Source organism: Dermacentor silvarum, chromosome 4 (genome assembly GCF_013339745.2).
Source record: "Dermacentor silvarum isolate Dsil-2018 chromosome 4, BIME_Dsil_1.4, whole genome shotgun sequence".
NCBI lineage: Eukaryota > Metazoa > Arthropoda > Arachnida > Ixodida > Ixodidae > Dermacentor > Dermacentor silvarum.
In genome coordinates this window covers 32,650,910-32,673,283 of record NC_051157.2, presented here as the reverse complement: position 1 = coordinate 32,673,283, position 22,374 = coordinate 32,650,910, and the positions used below count along the sequence as shown (strand labels likewise).

General features: G+C 43.7%; 1 protein-coding gene across 1 annotated transcript in view; it reads right to left on the bottom strand.

The window, feature by feature from the left end:
* The window catches only part of LOC119449725 (apoptotic protease-activating factor 1), a 71,062-nt gene extending 49,444 nt beyond the window's left edge, over positions 1 to 21,618 (bottom strand). Inside the window, exons 1-7 of the mRNA XM_037712962.2 lie at positions 21,314 to 21,618; positions 11,916 to 12,082; positions 11,001 to 11,174; positions 8,298 to 8,675; positions 6,669 to 6,912; positions 1,026 to 1,258; positions 173 to 337 (exon numbers count right to left, since the gene is read on the bottom strand). Of these exons, the coding sequence (XP_037568890.1) occupies positions 173 to 337; positions 1,026 to 1,258; positions 6,669 to 6,912; positions 8,298 to 8,675; positions 11,001 to 11,174; positions 11,916 to 12,082; positions 21,314 to 21,323 (1,371 nt within the window). The 5' untranslated portion in view covers positions 21,324 to 21,618. The remainder of the gene's footprint in view (positions 1 to 172; positions 338 to 1,025; positions 1,259 to 6,668; positions 6,913 to 8,297; positions 8,676 to 11,000; positions 11,175 to 11,915; positions 12,083 to 21,313) is intronic.
* Between the last annotated feature and the right edge of the window lie 756 nt (positions 21,619 to 22,374).

Here is a 22,374-nt window from a genome sequence, read left to right as displayed (position 1 = left end):
GCTATATCAAGGTTTAACTATGAGTATTTCGATATATAAAATAAAAATTGTATACAAAAGTTTTCATGAGGATTTTACTGCTGTTCATTATACACAATAATTCGTTATATGTGGGTTCGACTGCACATCTAACAAAAGAACCAGCAAAGAAAAGTCAACAAGCACTACAGACCTTCAGCGAGGTGGCTTTCCTCTTGAGAAAGTTGAGGTAGAGGTCGTGTATACCATAGGTGTAAGAATTGTGCACAGGCTCCATGCGCACAAGTGACTTCTGCACCAAGCCAGCCATAGCATGCTCCACATCGCCGGCTTCCATGTCCCATAACACCTCAAACACCTGCAGACAGTGCAACTGTTTTTTCAAGTAGAACTCCAGAATAACAAAGGAAAAGGAAACATAGGTGCAACAAAAGACTAGCTTGTGAGTGGTGAGAACCAAGGGAGCAATGATGAAGGTTTTACCCCAAGGGCACACGAGCAGCGCCTCCAAGCCTCAGTCTTCATCAGTAGGACTGTGGTAAAGCCCCTCCATTCAAGCTCCACTGCCGCTTTTGCTAAGTAACGCCAACCTTTGATGTGCACCACTGTTCCCCGATTCATCCCTCTCACTAGTTCTGCTTTTGATTTCAGCTTCCAAGGTTTCCGTTTCTAGTAGTTCTGCTTCCGAGATATCCAGTTCCTGAATTTTTGCTTGTCGCAGGCTCGCACCTCAACGAAGCAGTAACTGACAGCAGTTACTCTGTCAGCAGAGGCACTTCTGCTCGGAAGCAGAAGCTGGGACTATGTTCCCCTTGAAGCCTGAGGCTGAAGGAATGAGAGAGAGAGGAGCGCGGAGCAGGAGGGTAGGTTGGCGGTACTTCCAGAAGCTGGGACTATGTTCCCCTTGAAGCCTGAGGCTGAAGGGATGAGAGAGAGAGGAGCGCAGAGCAGGAGGGTAGGTTGGCGGTACTTAACCTGGTCAGCGGAAATGTGTATGGAGAAGCTTTAGGTTGTGGTAGACTCAAGCAAGTACAGCAATCACTCACTAAACTCGGGATGTCGACGTCTTCGAGAAAAAGAGCAAAACTTTGAAAGTATCCGAGCTGTTCGGAGTCCAGGCTACTGATGATGAGCTCCAAAGGTGCATCGTAGGTGCTGCCGGAACCATGCCTCACTCGACCCTTCACACGGGCATCTTCAATGTATGGCCTCCATTTGTCGGGCCGCTTGGCATTGGGAAACAGCACGGCCGCTATGTTGGCCATCAAGAGGGGCAGCCCTGTGCACACAAGATGATACAAAAGGCAAGTGTAAAATAACCTATACTTTGTAAGCTTCAATCAAGCTACACCCTTTTTTGTTTTGGATGAGCTTAGCTTGTCTACACAATTTAACCAATACAGAAATATCTCACTAATTTGGATTTCATGTGACCAGATAAAATACCAGAATTAACCAAATGTCAAATGAACCAAGAAAGAAACAAATACATACTTACTACATCAATATACCTTTATTCACTAAAGAAACCCACTACCCTCCTTTATATTTTGCACAAAATCAACGCGGAAGCTGCAATTTATATCTTTTGTGACTGATAAGCAATCACAGTGACACGAAATGCACGTCTTCAACTAAATAGATGTGGTTTTCACTACCACACGGCCACGCCCACTTCAATTATTTTTCACCAGCGAGCTGGCCAGCAGTCAGTGGTTGATGGTGCCGTAGCCGGCAGATTTGAAGTTAACGTGCGGGTCGCAGTAAAACACTTTTTATCCTGTCGCCGTTTGTGACATTGCATGTCCTTGCACCAAATCAAAATGAAATTCGCCGCAACCATTGCAGTTGAATCCGTGGCTGCTCTTCTCACAAGCACAGATAGCGACGACGCAGACCCAAAGAAACGTGGGCAACGTGGTGCCAGCTGTGGCACTAAGCAAAATACAGTATAATCTGGGTGATACATTCACACTTGATACGAATTTTCAAAAGTCCCGGCTCAAGTCCATTAGCTTACAACGTGCTAAATTTCAAACATTGCGAACTGCTTTTCGGCTCGTGGCGGATTGTAAGAACGACTGAGGCTGACGCGCTGGTAGTGCCATGTCACGCTGTTGTCAGGCTGATGAAGACTGCATTTCTCAAGACTTGCTGTGCATGATCACCAAGTGCAGTGATCACTTCTTTCGAGAGGTAGCGCTGTTATCTACTTTCTTGAGTTGAGATGGAGTGTTGAGTGGAGAGACATTCTAGAATGCGGGGTTTAGAGCACCTAAAACATGCCGGGACAGTAGTCCTTTGTCAGTGAGGTCATGCTTTCTTAACATTTCTATAAAATGCTCGTTTTTTTTTCAGCAGTATCATGCAGCTTGCTGGGCATTTTCAAACGCAGTGCAACTTTATCAGGAGCAGGGTATCACACGCGGCTCAGTCTTGCCACATCAGTAAGATTGGCGGCACTCGTTTCCATGGGTAGCCTTATCTCTGTACTCCACGCCTTCCGTTGTCTTCAGCACCCGATGACAATTCAAAACTTTTCTACCTCTGCACCCATCAAATCACATAATACCAAGTCTCTTTGCCGTTACAAAGAAAAGTAAGCAGATTCCCTTATCTTACAGAAATCATGTCCTTATCACCACTAAGCAGCAGCAGCTAGGTTAGAGCAACGAAAGAAACTCCATATAACCAGGAAGATATGAAAATGTCGGGCTCGGAACACGCAAAGTGCACAAAACAAGCGCACCAATGATTTAAAGTGATATCAGCCAATAGAAGTGCTCCTTGCATGTCATGTGACTGCAGTAATGAAATATAACGTTAGTTTTCCCTCTTCACACTAGCTTTCTTTGCTATTATTTCTGCATATAGAAATATGCTGAAGCTTCAATCTCTCATGTTTACGGCAATGTTAAGATGGTGACGCTACGTCAATGGAAAGCCGCACGATCAGCGGTGCGAGATCCCCTCCTGAAGCCCGATTTTCTTTCCGATTTCAAGGCCAACACACTAAAACAAAGTGCAATTTACTCAAATTATGCTGCGTACTTTTTCCTAACATTTCGCCATGAGATAAAAGAAAGTCTTGGGATTTCAGACAAAAAATAAATTAAAAATAAGACATTTTGACCAAATCGGTCATTTCACTTCCGTGTCCCTCTCCCTTAACTCTTTCTGTACCACGCCCATCGGGCACCTTTAGTCCGACATCGATGGTTTGAAATGCAGCTTTTGAGACCTTCCGCAACGCTCACGGACACACTGCGCTATCGGATGTGAAGGAGGAGAACTATATTTTAGTTTTCTAAGCAGTTTGCTTTTTTCCTGCGAGGCGGCGATTTGTAAACGTGCTTCGAAATTTTGGGATCGCCAAAGCATAACGCAAAAATGTCCAGCTCCAATATCGCAGATCTCGCAGTTCAGCTGCCACTGTGGCTGATCTTATCAATGCATCGAGCATCAGCGAGTCGGAGGACGCTGAGTTTCGTCGGACTTAAGAGTCTGAATGCGACGCAAATCAGCCTGGAACATCGGCGGCCGCAGCCCAGCACGCTTAAATGTAGTGCTTGCAGTTAAATTTTTCAAGCGGAATACCAGTTCAATGAAGAATTTAGATTTCTTTGGAGATAGTGCCTATTAGACAGCAATACATATTGTATATCTCATCATTTTTTAATGTTTTTTTTCTTAGTAGATACAAGCGTGTCTTTATAAAACTTGTTCAATTTTATCCCACAATCTTGATTTTATACCTTTTTTATGACATAAATCTCATTAATAAAACTTTGATGCATGAAAAGTGCATTCATTCTGCTTTTAAAGCGAAAGCTTTACTAACGTAGTTGAGCCGAGTTTCACCATCACCAGCAATTTGACCTTCATTTGACCGTAGCTGCGCCGTAGCCTTGGCAACGCATCACGTGACTTGCCGCCCCGAGTTCCGCTGCCAACGCATGCGCTAGCCACCGTCGCCAGCTTGCAGCATGCGCTCTTCACAGCTCGGTCGCCGCCTGACCACATGACTTGCCACGCACCTGGCTTAGAGCAGCGCCGTGCTCGCCTAGTCAGTACGAGCTCGGCCATGGATGAGAGCGAGGCCGGGCCGCCTTCTCCGAGCGTTGCGCGGGAGCGGGAGCCTTTGAGCCATCGTCGGCAAGCGGCGTCTGACCACCCATATCGCTCAGTGAGCTGCTTCACTGGAGAGGGACCGGAATGCCAAGCGCGCGAAGCTAGCGTCGGAGACTGAGGAAGAGCGAGGCGTTCGGCTCGGAAAATGCTTGGACTTGTCGGCTTATAATTTATACCTGACTTAAAAATAAGTGTACACCTAAGTATAATAATTACAGCTCAAGCAAAGGTTAACCAAGTGAAACCAAGACTTAACCAGGCTAAACCAAGCTTTCGCTTTGCATACCCAGGGTTAGCTGTGCTAAGCCGGAGCAGGAGTAAACAGCGGAGCTGGTAATCAATCTAGCTTTTCTTCCGGGTTTTACTAGGCTTTGCTAAGTTTTGCTAGGAAATGCGAAGTGCTGCTAGGCACGGTATTCGGAATCGGCTCACTGCCGACGCGCAGATTCTTGCTTGGCTGCACGACGTGCTTCAAGATGATCAGCCTCTTCTTCGGATGTCCGGATCTTCTTTGGTCGTCCCATGTCAAGGCTACATGTACTCGCCACGAAGTCAATGAGAGTTCTGCCGCCGTCGCGGCGGCTCTGAGCTTTATCTCCCCGGTGACGTCTCGGCCAAGCTGCACCTACAAACTTGCTGGGGCGTGGCTGGTCGAAACCTGCCGAGCCGCCACCAGAGGTGCCTGCTGCAGTCACGGACATTGCGCGTGTTCGACGCGAACGCGGGGAAACATGAACAGCGTCGGCAGCAGCTCTGCGCGTTGCCTTGTTGGTGCTGCTACAATTTCTCTCTCTCTCTCATTTTCTCTTTCTCTCTCCCAAGCATATCGCGTGCCGCGCACATGCTCTCCTTCCCTCTCCTTAACGTCTCACGTCAAGGCAACATGTGCACGGCACGGAGAGCACACGCCGCTCCGCAAGGTGGTTGCTAGGCAACGCACGGTGACATCGTTGAGCGAGGTTTTTTGTACACACTCCAAGGACTGACGGTCGGCTTAAACAGCTCCGCTGCTAAAAAAATCTGGCATAACCTACGAAAAACTCCTGTTTTCCCCATGGTAGGGAAAGAGTTACCATCTGCGTTACCATATAGCCGTCAGCATTTCGCACGCGCATCAAGCCTAGTTACTCTCGATCGAGCTTTGCTACAGTAGCTTCCTTCATGTGCTGCAGTACACCTGCTTAGGCAAAAGTCTACCATCTGGCTTCCCATTCTCTGCGTCTGCTCTATCAGCATGAAGTACCGAGTTCAACATGATGCCGCATTTAAAAGGAAAGTGATTATGTGTGCGGAGACGGACGGAAATCCAGCCGCATCACGGGCATTCTGAGAATCCTTCTGGGGTTTTACGTGCCAAAACCAGTTCTGATTATGAGGCACGCCGTAGTGGAGGGCTCCGGATTAACTTTGACCACCTGGGGTTCTTTAACGTGCACTACAACGCAAGCACACGAGCGTTTTTGCATTTCGCCTCCATTGAAATGCGGCCGCCGCGGCCGGGATTCGATCCCGCGATCTCGGGCTCAGTAGCGCAACGCCTTAGCTGACTGAGCCACCCCGGCGGGTTATTCTGAGAATCCGAAACTTGCTTTCGGGACTGGCACAAACAGAAGGAGAGGATTTTCACCAGCAAAACAATGCGCAACGGTTTCAGTGGACCAAAGCTGGACGTAATCTGCGACGATCCACTTTGGCGATACCATCGCCTTGGCCCTATCTTGAAAGCAATCTGCGACGGGGAAAGTCCGCCACACGCCGTGTTTTGGCCGCTTATAGGTCGTCGCGTTGAAACGAGAGGCATGATGGCACAAATGTCAATTCACTCGCCGCGCTTCATCACTCGAGCGTTTTGACAGTTCGTTTCCGGGGTCAATGAGCAAGATGTGTTCATGTTTGCTTGTGCGCATGTGACACCGTGCTTGTTAATTTATTTAGCAAGCGAATACGGAACCTAGAGCACGGTGACAGCGACGGCATAAATGCACCTGGGGTGTCCATTATCGCAATAAAATAGTTGTTTTGGTTAAAGTGTGGTGCCGCTTATAGTGCGGATATTCGCGACTCCGGCGATTTATGTTATAAGCAGTCTACACTGTATTATACACAGTAACTGAATGAAGAAGTGCAATGATCCACACACCCTTCTTAACTGATGTCAACTATCGGCCAATGGCAGCGCTTTATTAACAAGGGTTGAATTAACGAGGGTTGAATTGACGAGATTTTTGTGCAACTAGGTAACTGTTTAGGACGAGTACACCTCTTCTATTGCAACTATAGCTCCATTTCAGTGTTTCAGGCATGTAGGGCTTGCCTTATCATTTCAACACATGACGTTTCATGCAAACCACCTTGTTCTCTCTTGAGGATTCCTGAGGACCTGCAGGCCAGTTTTGATTAACACCAGTCTAGACAAAAGAAGCATTGTACCCTTTAACACAACCTGAGGTCAACTGAGTCAAGATGCTTTCACAGCAGCTACTGCAGGTGCAGGGAAGAAAATCAAACTTGCTCTAATAGAAAAGTAAGCACAACAGCTGACAAGGTATGTGCCGTACCTCGATGAGTATTCCATATCTCTTCAACTTCGGGAGGCAGTTCTTGCTCAGGTATTTTCAAGATGCTGGCAAAAAGTTCCCGAGTTTCGTCAAGAGTGAGCCCTTCATTGATATGAATGGATCGCTTGTACATATGCATGTCATTCACAACAGAATCGTCTCGGGTGGTCACCAGCAGAGGACAGCCCACAGTAAATGCCTCCACAACTCGAGGGGACCAGACATCGTCAAGCACCAGCAAAACCTACAAAGAACCATGAAGAAAACCGAGCTTTCACAAAAAATTTACACAACCGATGCTGTAGTAAGACAGGCATAAAAACTAACATGTGTTCCTAAATTGCACATTAGTTAAGTCTGAAAGAAAAGGATATTAACTAGGGGTGTGCGAATACCGAATAGTAGATTTCGAATAGAATATCGCATCGAATCGAGAAAAGAAGGCAAAATATCAAATCGATATCAAAAACTTTTTCACTAAATTTAATGTTTACAAATTTGGGCAGAAAGATACTATGTTGCATATGCTCGGGAATCTCCTTGCATTGCACAACAAGAATGTATCAAGCTGTCAATACGATAGGTACACAAAAATCAAGATACCATACAGTACAGACTCCTCCCATTAAAGGAAACACCAAATTAGTATGCCACCACTGATTGCAGCTCATTTGTACTATGTATATGAAGGTCAGGAAAATATTTTTTTTATTAATAGAATTTCTGTTGAATGGAATGAAGTGCTTTTTTTACCCTCTGAAACTAATGAATTAGTGGGGTCCTGTTGTACTGAATACCGATGAGGTTCTCAGTTTAATAGTGGACCTGTGTTTTGTGGCAATCTTTTATTTATTACGCTGAAAGTTTTGCTTTCCATTCTTTCTCCAAAATACACAAGGGTTATCCGACCTTTAGCACAGCTGGATTATTATAAGACCAATCTGCGCGACAGACAATAGGACCACGCATCACGTGACTCGATCACAGCTCCGCGCATAGCCTTCCCCAGCAGTAAAATGCAGGCGCCGTCCACACCGTTTCATTGTTAGGTCCGACCTGATTTGCCACCTGTCAAAGATTGTGAAATCTATACGGTCAAGGAAAGATCACACAACGAGTAATTAAGGCTTCGTACTACCATTATGGAGTCGATACTTAAAAAAGAACAAAAAGCGGGTCACAATATTTCCGTGTTCGCACACTAGTTTAAGTAAGTCAAGTCTTCAAACCATGTCTGTGTCACGCTGATTTCAGTCACGGCTGAGTGACGTGGTGCTGGCTGTGGTACGTTCTTATTGCTCAATTAGGAATGTCATCTTTGTGTTGCCAAGGATCCAGGTGAGGACCCCAGGTACACCTCTCACTTTTAACTAAAGCCTCACATAATGTAAAGCCTTTTATTCTCACAAGCATATTTCCTGCTTTAAAAAATTACCATGCCACTTCCTGCAATCCAGTTTGAAGCACCTGTACAACAAAAATCATTTACACTTGTCTCGCACTCTCCAGCCAAGCTGTCTTTGCAGCACAAAACTCACATCAAATCACTATCTTTGTACTTTTCTCATCCTGCCTCAAAAACCGTTTAATTCTGTTTTCCACTTGTGCAGATTCATGTTTGATACTCACTTTGACGTCGTTCAGACTCCATCGCTTCAACCGACAGGTGGCCATTTCAACGGTGCTGACATCCTTGTGCGAGCCAAGATTCAAGCGATCGAGCTGAAGATGCATCTTGAGCAGTACATCACTTGGCTCGCGCAGTTTGCCAATCGGCAGCCAGTAGACCCCATCTGGGAAGCATTCGGCCAGCAGCCTATAGTCCCTCAAGGCCTCTGCGGCCAGGATTGACTTTCCGCAACCTATCATGCCATGCAGAACCACAGCTCCATTGCAACGTTGCTCGCTGGAGCAGAGAGACCGCAATGCATCTCTTATCTCTTGCACAGCCCTTCTTCGTTTCACCAGGTGCACGAGGCGAAATGGCACTCCCCCATTCTGAAGTACCTGCAAAAAAAAAAAAAAAGTAAATAAGAAAGTCAATATATTGACATGCATACTTGTTTATATTTTATCGGTGACTGCGTTTCATCGGCTAACCAATGTTAAATCTTAATCGCTCAGCGTAAGAAGTGCCTGCATGTATTTATTTATTTACAGATACTGCAATCCCCAAAGGGATTTTAGCAGGGTGGAAGTACAATATATCAGCGTACAAATGCAGGCAACAAAACAAAGCAATACGGAGTACATTGCCTATACAAACAACATCGATTTAAATAAACGTGGCAAAAAGAAATGAATGAGGTCACATTTGATCTTGAGGCCTAATCAACAGATGTTAGCAGCAAATAAAGACAACGAAGGCTGAGTAACTTCTATATTAGTCAAATTATTTTGACTGTGATGTATCATAACATTCTCAGCCCTCTATCTGTTGTCCATGTTGTAGCCGAACCTATTGTTATCGGATTGCATGCGCGACATGAATAGTGTTGTACATTCTGGAAGGCACTCGAGCACTAATTATTACGCTGGAATCTTCTACTAGTCGTGTATGAACAGCTGTCGTGCTTGACCAGCAGATCAGATTTCGCCGATCAACGCATATGCTTGTTACTATAGTTCTGCCTGAGTGTAACTTGCCTTTGTGGGCACAGGTTCAATCAATAGTGTTTCATGAGTCGCCGTTCTGCCACATTTGGATTCTTCACTGTCCCAACTATGTGAGAATATGGTAGAAAAGTGACCCTTTGGGTTCAGAATGACATCTGTCCATTTGCAAGACCATCACACCTAATGTATCTCTGCTGGTTGCTTTTAAGAACTCTGGAGCACAATGACTGGCAGCTGCATGTTGAGATGGTTGAAACCTCCCAGTATACTTTCATTTTTAGGGGGTTAAAGTAAGCTTCAGAGATTTGGTCTGGATCTGGTCAGCTGACATAGGCCCGTTTCATCATATGGAGGCATGTCCCAAGCTGGCAAGAATCTGTTTGGGCACATGCAGAAGTAGTTATCTCCTAGTGTTTATTTCTGGTGCTCACCGCTCTGAAAAGACCAACGGTATATTCGGCAGGTCATTTTTGAGCCCTCCACTCTAGCGGCCTGTGTCACATTCAGCTGGTCGAAATCGTGTGCTCGAAACACATTTGGCTGGTTCTTTCAGAGTGCCGCGCTTCAGATCTGTGGGGATTGAGGGAGGCGCCGGCGCCATTGTGCGAGCTTCACCTGTTCTGCCGTCCCTCGCCTTCATTCCCTGTCCACTGCTAACTGTTTGCGGTGAGGGCGGGGCGCTGATGTCACTACGCAGCCGCGTTTGGCTGCTAGCGGCGGAGTGTGGCTCTCTTATCTCCAGGACCAGCACACGGTACGTACATGCTTTCCTCTCGTCCGCTGACACCTTTGTGACTAAGACTTAAGCTCGCGCACGGTGCCTTTGCCTGTGCGGGGAGCGCGTACTTTGTGCTGATCCTTTCCCGACGCTAAGCCGACGAGCGGTGCCTAGTGCCCGCGCGAGGTCGTACCACGCCGAGCCGCACTTGCCGAAAGCCTAAGCCAAAGGAGATTGCCCAAGCTCTAGCGAGTTGACCCATTGGTTATCGCCAGAGCAAGTAGCATAGCCGCCGGGACTTTTCCTAGCGGCGTGCCCCAGCTTGAGCCTGTGCTCTCGCCGCGACGTGCTATAGGCACCTGTTATTGTATTTTCGCCCTGGTGCGGGACCCCTTTGATTCCCCACTGTGCGGGCATTTGTGCAATGCTGGTGCCGACGGATTCAGTAAACGGTTTCCATATCAGGGCTTTACTGGGTTCTCTTTGCGTGCGTCGCTCGGTAGCCCCTTGCGGCCTCTGAGCTCGTGCGCGAACGGTGCTGGAGGCGACGGCTGATGCGGCCCTGTGGCTCGCTAAGCTCGAACCCACGGTGGTTGGTCTCCTGTGAGACACCAAAAACCCACAAACTAACAATGTTCACTGCCTGCATGGTTCTTTACCTATCGCCCATCAACACCAGGGGCAGTGTTACCAGTCAATCACATTTAGGGATATGACCACTTTCGCGAGATTTCGCACGACTTGGCAGTGGACACATAAGCGCCTATTGGCGACAGTGTTCTTCATGCATGCTGAGAGCGGTCTTGGCACTATGTGAGGAATGGTGTCGCCCGTAGAAAACGACGTGTCCAGTAACAGGTTACGTCAAATCTTGCAAAAGTGATTGCATCTCCGAGAGTGGCCGACCAAGAATATTAGTAGCCCCAAGCGTGACAAGTGCTTACATCCTGCCAGACTACTAGCACCACGAATCATCCCTGAAGAGATGGCAGCCTTACCTTGTGCACAAGAACATTCTCTTTCTTGATGTTACTATGCTCCATGCGAAGCTTCTGTGCAATCCACCCATAGGCATTGTCATGTTCTAGGGCCCTGATGAACACATTGTAGCCAGCTTCACCCTTTCCGCACAAGACGTCAAGAAGGCGTCTGACCTTGTTTTCGACAGAATCCTGCAGCACATGTAAATGCAGACATAATGAGTTATGCAATGCACTATGCTTGCTTCAGGCGTCAGTCAGGGGAGGATTCACAAGACAATCATAAATAATTGCTGGAAGGCTAATTACATGTTCCATGCCAATATATCAAAAGGGTATTTAAAGCATACATTATTGATCTAAACCGGTGCATGTGGGCCCACATGTACAAAGCTTGCTAAGTGTACATACCTATCACATTCCTATTGCAGTACTATATGCTTTTCATATGGCTTTGCGATAAATTTCCATTTTGATAGTATTGCATATTTATGCAATTGTCATTCTATTATCTTTTACTGTATTTCTTTTTTACCCTTAAAGCATACTTATTTTTTTAATCACTACTTTCACTCTTAATCCTGTACCTCTCCTATTCAGAGCTACAGGGCAGTCCAGGTGTCCACTGAAACAACAGACAGTGCCTGTGGCCTTTCTTTTTGCTCCTTCCACTTCCTTTTGAAATGACTATACAATCAACTTAGCCCTAGAACAGAGCTCAGATGGACTGAATGCATTAAAATTACATTTAAATCCATTTGGATCAACCAAATATTGTTGTGAATCTACTAAAACCTTTCTAAAAAAAAAACTTCTTTAATTGAAATTTACAAACAAGATAAAATGCATAATTCAGTAAAACACATTTTCACCACTACAAAGGTTGAAAATATACTGAAATGGCAACAGTGAAGCTGATGACATTTTTCTCACCTGTCTCAAGATATCTTCACGCTCTTCCTTTGAAAAGATGCCTTCTGCTTCAATGTAGGGCAGCACAAACTTGGCCTCCACATCTGCGACTATGGCATCCCGATGCTTTGTGAGGCATATTTTCTCTGCTGTGTCCAATTCATGCATAATGCTTCCGAGTTCTAGATCTAGTACAACATAAAAAGGCAAACACAGTGGCACTGTAAAACACTCTGACATGCACAGCGACAATGTAGAAAGCTTGCAGCAAACAAAGTTTGTATTAATTTCTAATGCCATTGATAGAAGCCAATGCAAGCACTTGCACAGCCCTTTTATATATATATATATATATATATATATATATATATATATTTCTGAGCCCCACAATAGGTTGACCAATGTTCAGTTCATGTTCTGCAATAAACAGACAAACAACCAATTTCTGAAGCTCTATGCACAATGTAACTAAGCTTATACTAAAGGGCACACAGCATCACAACTAATTTTAACAACAAGAGAAAAACACAGGATTTCTGTCACCCTTATCAACTCGAAAATACCACTCTCAGCCTGTGCAAGCCACGGTCTGTTTTGGGTGGATATAATGAGTCACAGTCGCTATGATAAGAAGGAATGCGTAAACATCATGAACACAGATAAGCAACTGTTTGTCCTCACAATGGAGCCCATCACGATGCATTAAAGTAAAAGCACACATTTTTTTTATTAAAATCAATGATGCAAGGCTATGAAGTCAAGGTGTAACAACACAGTGCACATAATGCAAATTCTATGCCTAGCACTAAGGCCTGATAACACACACACACACACACACACACACACACACACGCACACACACACACACACACACACACATTCAAAACAAAAGTAACACCACCTGTCAAGCTAACAAGCCTCACATACCGCTTTCTTTAGAGGAATCATTAAGTGGCACCATAAATATGCAGAGATCTTAACTGTGTCATGTTAGCTTATGTTTAAATCAAGTGACCAGTATTTTTAATAGATCAATAGACCATCAAAACATTTATAGAAAGCCTTGTTACTTGGCAACGAAATTAGTCATGACTTGGCCCCGCCAGAACAGAAACTTCATAGGTGGCTGGCTCTTTACCTCCAATGCACTCGCAGATGGCGGCCAGAAAAAAAAAAAAAAGATAAAGCCATAGGGCAGCTTTGGGAGGCATAATGCACTTAAAGATTGTAAAAAGTTAAGACGAAAACTTAGTGCAAGGCAAGATATGTTGGTCATGATAGCGGGGTGTGGTGTCATAGGGGTCAACTATGACACCACGTCTCAATCCCTACATGGGAACATCAAACAATGCTTTCACTCTGCACTGCTTTCATCAGCAGAGGTCTCATAAAGAGACCTTTCATATAAGGTTGAATTTTTCCAAGTTTAATATCACCAGAAAGTTCCTTCAGTACCTCTAACCTTTTGTTCACTCTTGCAATCACTGCAACAACAATACTGAGTGTTTGTTGTCTATAATTAATGACGTGAAATTTGCTGCGACAGTAAAGGAAGGTGTGGTCTGCGTACTGACACTGAACTCATGTGCAGCAGGACAGCTAAGGCAGCTACAGGAGATCAACTCTGTTGCTGCCATGCTACCTTCTTTGCGATGCAACTACAACAAGGAGTACCACAAGGACAGCCAGTTACGGGCTACAAGTTCAGTAGCAGAGTTCCCTCGAAAGAGAATTTGTACAAACCAATGCCTGCCATTACAGTTACCAGATGTCTCAGTGTCATACTGTGACTAGAGACTGTGCGTGTACACTTGTATAATTAAGAAGCATATGCTATGTCCCATGAGTGGCCCCTTTCCACTCTAATATGCTTCACGACATAACACGGCTGTGTAGCGACGAAGCTATCTTAAGGAAGCCAGCCATTATCCAATGCATATTAAACCTTTGCCTTACGCGCACTCCTTAACGCATGTTTCGATCTCAAGCGTAGATCTACTGTGCCTACACACAAAAATGGCTTGGATTTAAATTTTACTTTGGCTAGTTACCTAGCACATACGATCAATTACGATTCAGCCGTGCTGCTTGGCGTTGTTTTATTCGTTTTTTTCGCAGTGGAGTAATCACTTCTCAGATTCATCTAAAGTTTTCCATCTAGCTTGTGAGTGCATTTGTGCCATCTTCCCACTGACACTTGCTGCGGTTAGCTGTGTGTGCGCGTGGTGCATGATAACACAGCGTACCTTACTCATCGACCCCTACTAAGCTATCAAATTGAAATTGAGTGGGAATACTAGGATTTTCTTTTTATTTCGGTTCAAGTTGGCCATCTTCTCTGAAGTTTTTCATCCATGCATTGCCTGCACTTGTGGCTCTACCATGCTACCTCACTTGCAAATACGCACGAGCTAGCAGTCATTTCAAAAGTGACATCACCCCTAGAGTGGTTTTCAACATGTCGCTTCAGCAGGCAGGCATAATTAGTAATACACTCGTCAGCATTTGAAACTGGTGACTGTCAAATAGTTATCAGGAGGTGGGTGACTTGTACAGTATAATCACTGAAATGAAGTGCTCCTTTGCCGAGTGGTCGCTTTTGATTACACTGCTATACGAGATGACATACTGTCTCTGAGGTGTGCTTCTATATTGTGATTTTTTTGTAGGTACGTCAGACCTGAAGAACCGCAAGCATACCTTTTTAAAGTTTTAGGTGCAGTCCAGGAGCATAACTAAGCTTTTGTACAAAATAAACTAGGTTTTCTATAATTGTTCTAAGGTTATATGCAAGCCAGCACGAGCCAGCTCTAAACCAGTTCGAACTATTATTTATTAATTTTTTTTTTTGCTCCACAGGCGAACTCAAACTGAACATTTCTTGCTGAACTGGAATGCAAAAGTTTCGATTCGACATTGACCACTACAACACCTCCTATAATTTTAATTTTATTGTTTGTTGTAATAGCATTGTATCTCATTGTCTGGTTGACATAATGTGCTAATCCCTGTGAATCATTGTTCTCGTTTTATATATATATATATACATACCTTTTTTTAAATTCTTTTTTCGCTCTCTTTTTTGCTCCTACTTCTTATGTAACGAATGCTTCTGTTTGCTTTTCCGACTACTGTTATTACTGTGCATAACTATAACGACAGAAATTCAGTTTGTTGTATTCACTTCATTTCAATTAGGGTGTCTAGAAAATTCATTTTTTTCAAATTTCCCTGACTATTGCAGGTTTCCCATGCCCTTTCGCAGTAGAATTGTCACGACTAGCAAAAAACATCAGAAGACAGCAACCGTTCTTTCAACATAATTTTTTTAATGTCCAAAAAATTGTGCAATCCAGAAGAAACAAAACTTCGGGAAAAATTTCAGCTCACACTTGCATCAGGGAAAACCTAAATACAGTAGACTTCCATTCATTAGACTCCAGTTAATTGAACTTTTGTTAATCAGACACCGACTGAAGGTCTGGGCCGGCGCCCATACATTTTCATGAAGCCAAAATTTCATTATTTCGATCCTGAAATTGGCCTTTACCGGATAATTTCAAATTGCAGCTAATTCAAACTGTAACCCCCAGTGGTGACTCCAATAGCGGCAGCATCTGTCTTGGCAGTGCTTAGGGCACAGTCAATGCATCAAACACATGTAATCTCCTGTTGAAAACTCCCATTTTAAGCCTCTGTACCTGTGCCGGGCACCAAGGACAACAACAAAAAAACTTTTGGTTTCTATATTCTAAAACTTCAGCGGGCAAATGTGCCCAAGATTATGTGGCTGGGCTATCACTTGCAACGCCATGTGACCATATGGTGTCCAACAAGATCAAGGCGGGGATAACATAAAACTATTCCACTTTGTTTTTATTCTAAATCCACTATTAGCCCTCCGAGATTGGTCAAATTTTTTCAGGTTGTGTATGTATGGGCTCCTCAAAGTATTTTTACCAGTCACAAAGAGCTAATGACAGATTTTGAATAAAAACACATTGGAATAGTTTTACACTATCGTGGCTCAAGTGAAATCTTGCAAGGCGTCCAAAATTTCGACGACTCTTATGGTCAGGCTCTGTGGGGCGCGTAATTATGTTTGGATAAAACCCGAATAATAGTAAAACCAGTGTAAACAAAAACACTAATCAAGCAAAAACATGTATTGAAATTACGAGGGACTCTTCGAAAAAGTCAGCAACTGGTGACTATAGCTCTAACTGTTAAGAACCCGCTTCTCAATACCAGGTGGAATAGTCCTTGTTATTTTCAATAACAGTGCTTTTTAAAAGGGTCATTTAAAGCCAAGTTTATCAGCCATGAAGCCGATCTCCTTAAATTTATATTTAAAAAGTTGTGGCTAATTACTATGCTTAGTGAAGTGCATTTCCAAAATATTTCTGGCAGACCAAAAATATTTTGTCTACGTTAGTGCCATTACAATTTCACAATGCAAGGCGAGGCATGGCGTACAAGAAATTTATTAATTATGCCGAATTTCATGAGTACAGAATCATTTTGTGCATAATTTAAATAAATTGCATTTTGATGTCCCCCCCCCCTTATTGCCCATCATTTTATTTTTGCTGTATTCATCGTTAAATCAAGAAGCAAGTTTGGGAAGATCTGAAGTTAATCAAACTAAGCTTTCTTTACTGTTATTTTGTTATCTGATATTGGCAATCCTAGATATAAGTAATTGGAGAAAAGTGGTTTGTCATGCAACAAACACAATAGGCAAAGAAAAATGGTCCTGAATTTGGAAAAAAATTTCACTTTTTCCCAGTGGTCTGCTGTAAATGGCATATTGTATTGGCCAATTAACAATGTCAATGAGAGTTCATTAGACAGCATGACCCCTAATAACTTGTTTAAGGGGGTTGACTGAAAGTATTTATATACGCAAGCAAAAAAAATTTCAAAAATGGGTCACTGCTCTACTCACTAGTCACTGATCTGCAGTACATCTTCACTGCAATGCATGCCTTAACCTGGTTTACAGTTGATGTGCTGACAGCGTCTTTTCCTATAAGAAAGCGCTGCAGGAGTGCTGAACATGTGGTTTTCACCGCACTGGCACACAGTTCTTCCTATTGCGTCTTCCAAGTAAGCGGTGCACAGTTCTAGTAGAAATTTTGGCTATATACGGGCATTTCTTCAAAGGACCTTTTTCAGCAGTGCAGCAAGAGCTTATTTCATCATGGCAGATTTGGTTTATGTCCCATAGCTGCCCTATAGTAGCTAATAAACACATGTTATTAAAACGAGCTTTAATAGGGTAACAAAATGAATTAGTGCGGCAGTCACGGCAATTCTGCGCTTTAGGCCTGTGCTACGTCCAGCCCCTGCCTCCATCAACGGTCTCCGCATGTTTCTGCCCCAAGTGTGCGACAGTGCGACCGACTGGATTAGTCACACTAATAAATATTGCCTGTAATAACCGCATGTTTCTATTGGCTACAATGCAGCCGCTATGCAGCATCAGCTCACAGTAAAAAAAAAAAAAAAAAACTTTTCCGCGACGAACAAACACCTTTGGTTCATCGTTAGCTTGTACCTTAGGTGCCAGGTTTGCCCTTGCGACTATCAATATTGTCACAGACCTTCACTGCAACATACAAGATGCTTCACATAAGGCAAGCTCAGCTTATGAACAACTGCACTGCTGTAGAAGATTGCGCGATCTTGCAAGTACATGCGGGTGCTCAGTATAAGCTCACGTTGAGAAGCCAGAGGATACTGCTGCACATAGTTTACAATTCAATTCCTTTATTATGGTGATTAAAAACAAAATTATTGTGCAGGAAAGCATACTTGCAGTGCTGCAAAGAGCCTAAGAACTTTGCATCAGAACCTAAGAATCAACCTACATGAATTTGAAACTTGAGCAGTTTAATGAGTTATTTTCCGTGACTTTACTAACAAAAATGAAGTTCCCTGACCCTTCCCTGACTTTTCCAGGTTGCCAGACACCCCGGTCAATTGTCTGAAAAATGGCTGCTGCTCTGTTAGTAATTGCATTCGTTCAATGATGTCCTTTTTTGTTTTTTTATTGCTCAATGCTCACCGCCCTGCCCCCACCCCATGTTATGCCTCTTTAACCCTTTGAGTGCCGAGTTTTTTCGGAGGTTATGCACTCCCAGTGTCGGGGTTCTTCTTTCTCAGATATTATAAAAACGAATGCAATGGTTTATTAATGGTTATTCAGAAGAAAAAAAATTACACTGATGCACTCTTAATATGGTCCTCACCCCCCCATTCCCATCTTCGTTTTCTATCTCTTACCAAGTTTAATTTTGATGCGCACGCTTGCGAAATAGCACTGCAGTGTCACAGTAAAAAATATATATATTTTATAAATGTTATAAGTGTCAAGACTCTGAGAAAACTAACATGACCAGATGAAGTATGAGACTGGTTGTTGATGAAAAGACAAGGAGACATATTTTTCCTGTTTGGTGAATGAAAAAGCATAAAAGACGATTTAGAAGGGTTAACTTGAAAGCCGGTTTGCTGCACACCACTGCATAAGGGAATTTAAATCTGGTTGTATATTGGAAATTAAAACATTAAAGCCAGGGCTGTGAGCAAAGATGGTGGTGTCGTCTGCATATAAAATACACTTAGAGTGAGAAAGGCAACAAGGCAAGTCAGTAATGTATGTTAAGAACAAAAGGGGTCCTAAAATAGATGCTTGGGGAACTTGACCATACGAAAGGTCAAGTTCAACAGGGTGGAAGTGAAACCTCTGCATAACAGTAGGTAATTCTGCCGTTTCACTTTTTACTCTAAGTATTTTTTTCTTTTTACACCCTGGGGGCATTTTAGCTAAACACATTGTTTAGAACACATTGGAGAGACACCTGTTTGGTGTAACCACCTAGACATCACATATGGTGATTGACGTTTTCGTATGTTCTGTGTACAACACCAGCACCACCCAGCTTTCATTTTCAGGCAATATTTAAGTTGTTTTTTTCGTGCCATCTGTTCCCTCCACCTCCTAAAAAGATTAACAGTTGATGTTCCACAAAACTATTACGCGCATTAAAGCATTCCACATGGTAAAATCTTCTAATCTGAGCATGCCTTCATCAGACGAAGAGAATTGGAAGAAAACTTGGTGTTAATGCATTAAATGAACTGTAACAACAAAACAAAATGCAAGAGTACTTGCAGTGCAGTGCCTTCCCACTTTTCCCCACCAGAGAAATATAATAAAGAAAACAAAATCGTAGGGTAACACCAACACGAAATTAAACCAAATAAAAAGATAGTAATAAAATCGCTCTTATAGCCACAGCAAAAATTAGGCCAGGCACGCTATCATAGTGCTACCGGTCAAAAAAGAAAAAGCCAGCACACTCCTGCATTTCAACACTGAACTCATTTGCTATGACAGAGGCAAGTTCTCACTGTGGACACTGTTGATAAGAACAACATTGTAATGCACACAGTGTCCTCGTCCGCTGCAGTACAGCACCTGTTGTGGCCTCCAACATGCATGCACAGAAGCCACCATTCTTGCAGTGGAGTGGGTAGGAAGAATATGCCACATATGCCACATCTAAGGCTGTGTTCGAATACTCGCCGCGAGTAGATGGAAAAGTAGACAGCTCTGCGAAGACAGCATCGAAGTCGAAAACGATACAGGCTACAGGTGTGCTTTTCTCAACTTTTTCTTGTTGCCGCGAGGTGATGACAGAAGAGTTTTCCATTCCATAAGTCTTCAGACGGTTCAAAACGCGTTCCACTACATGGCATCGAAGCTGTCTCCTTAGCTGTCTACATGGATTGTCTTCAATGCTGGCCAGAACTGGAACACACCCTAAGTATATTTGAGCTTTCTATACCCCCTGTGTCACAGTGGCACATACCTATTATGGAGGATTAGCCAAGAATGAGCACATACCCAGTCACCCAAAAATGGGACAGCCCAATTATAAGAAATGTCAGAAAACTGAAGAAGTATTTGAGCGGTATGTGCCTGTAGACTTTAGAGATACCTATATGCCAGCATTATGTGCACAGGTTTTATGTCGTGATTTAATGTCGGATTATGCAGAATAGAGATGCGCTCACTGGCCCTAGTTCATCGGTTAAAATTTCATGCTATGTAAGCCAGAACATTCAGTGCCACATACCAGAATAGTGTAGCCCAAATGTCGGAAATCAATATCATGTGCTACTCCTAATATTAAGAGGTCTGTGTGCCTTGGAGATACCTATGATCTGACATATCATATGCTATAGGTTTTACATCATGATTTATTGCTTCATTACATAGAACAGAGTTGCTCTGGCTCACATTAACGCTCCGTAATAAAACGGGGGGTTGACAAATTATATATCTAAACAGCTCGCAAAACAAATTCATGTACATGTACGTACGTACGTACACACACTCACACAATTTAGTACACGCACAGTTGAAGTAGGGATGAAAAGAAGGCCTTGGCAATGCACTTGCACCGGAAACCACTGGTGAGCGACCGCGTTCCCGATGCCGAGTACAGCCACCTTGCTATCAAAAACACAAAGAAGCACTGCTCCCCAAGTACGTTTGTTGTTTCCCCTGCAGGTATTACAGTGACTAAACTCGCTTTCTTTCTCTCTCAGATCTGGACCTGATAATACGATAATTATAGTATTATCGCCATTGAGACCAACGGACTTCAAATGTCATAAGGGCGCGAGCGTGTTTTCCAGCTAGGCAACTTCGAAACCTTTTGTACAAGGCCAGAAAACCAAGTAGAAACGGTCATAACAAATAACCTTTCGGCGTCATGGCAATCTGTTTGAATAATCAGTTGCATGGTGTGAAATATTTCCATTGAAGTGGTGACATGATGAACACGTCAATGCCAAAAGGATTACTAAGTCTTGCACGTATGATTTAATTAGCTATACCGGTGTCACACAGCCACTTTCGATCGCAATTGAGCCCGATCCGAATCGGAATTCTCGACCGCGACTGGCTCCGTCTCGTAGCTTGCTTAAGGAGCCAATGACGACTGAGAAATTCGATCCCGATCGGACTCGATCGTGATCGAAAGTGCTCCGTGTTACACTATTTACACCGTGACTACGCCGCGACCATTGGCCTCAGGCAGTTGGCGAAGCCCTCGAATGAGAAGATCAAGGGCAGCTCGTAATAACCGTGAATAAAAAAAAACGAGTGTGCGCAATGATGAAAGCAAAATCTTTTCTTGGCAAAATGCGCAACCTTTGCGACAACGAATTACGCGCCTTTTATTAAACCCGAGACAGCGCATAGGCATTCTGCGACAGCGCTTTGTAGCGTCGTGGATGTCAGAACAGCGGCGCGCCAAGGTGTGTTTTCATCCGTTTCACAATACAGCGCAATGACCACCGTTATACGAGTGGGAAAAAACGGAATCCACTCGTTCACTTACCTGTTGTCATAGGTGAACCACTGCAAAGATGCAAACCATAGCAGTTCCTCGAATCTTCATAATTCTCAGACTACCATTTGCAAGTCTCAACATGCACACGCACAGGCTAACTTGTCGTCACGCGCACGGACAACTTGAGCAACCTCACAAACGGCACAGAGCACACACACCAACCAACTGCACGGATCAAGGTTGGTGCATAGAATAAAGAACCAGATTGGTACGGATCGCAGTGTGGTGTGGCACTGGTCGTGCGCGCAGTATCGTTAAAATAGCAACAGGTGTCGCTTATATCGGATTCGATTTAAAGGTACATTTTTACCACCGTGATTTTTACTCATCCTGAAGGTTTACCTGGCTCATTATCTCACAATGAAGCTTGTTCACGACTGGCTTTGCGCATAAATATACGACCCAAATATAATCATAAGTCACTCTGTCCAGACATATGGTTCGTGTCACAGTTTCATTTCATGCAATCTCATGTGGCTTTCACGAAATTCTTACCCGCGCAAAATCAAATTCAAAACTAGAGTAATAGCTCTCTCATTGACCATAATCTACTGTTAATCATACGCGAAAACATCTTTAAGCCTTCAATTAAATTTTGGTATAACTGGAAGAAATGGTTCATGTTTTTTTTTTTTTTTTTTCCAGTTATTGCATTTTTTAAACAGAGCTTGAGAGAATATATTGCGTGCAGAAACAACGAGTACACCGTGCAACGAGCACTTGTACAACTGAAGGGTCCACATACAGCCACGGCCGCTCGATTAAACTTTTTTTTTTTTTTTTTTTTTTTCAGGGCTTCCCACAACAGTAGGAAACATTTTTATCGAGTGGCCGTGTCACAGCTCTTGCATGCGGTCACGCCCACCTGTGGATGGAAGCAAGATGGATAGCGCTTGGCATTGTTGTTTCACTTTCTGAAATTGACGCTCACGAGCTAGTAGAGTGTGCTAGCAGTGCAAGGGCGCAGGAACCATTCAGTGTTTCTGCAAGATGATGGCAGAAACCGACGAAACAGTTCCGTGATATCACACGACACGGCGATGAGAATC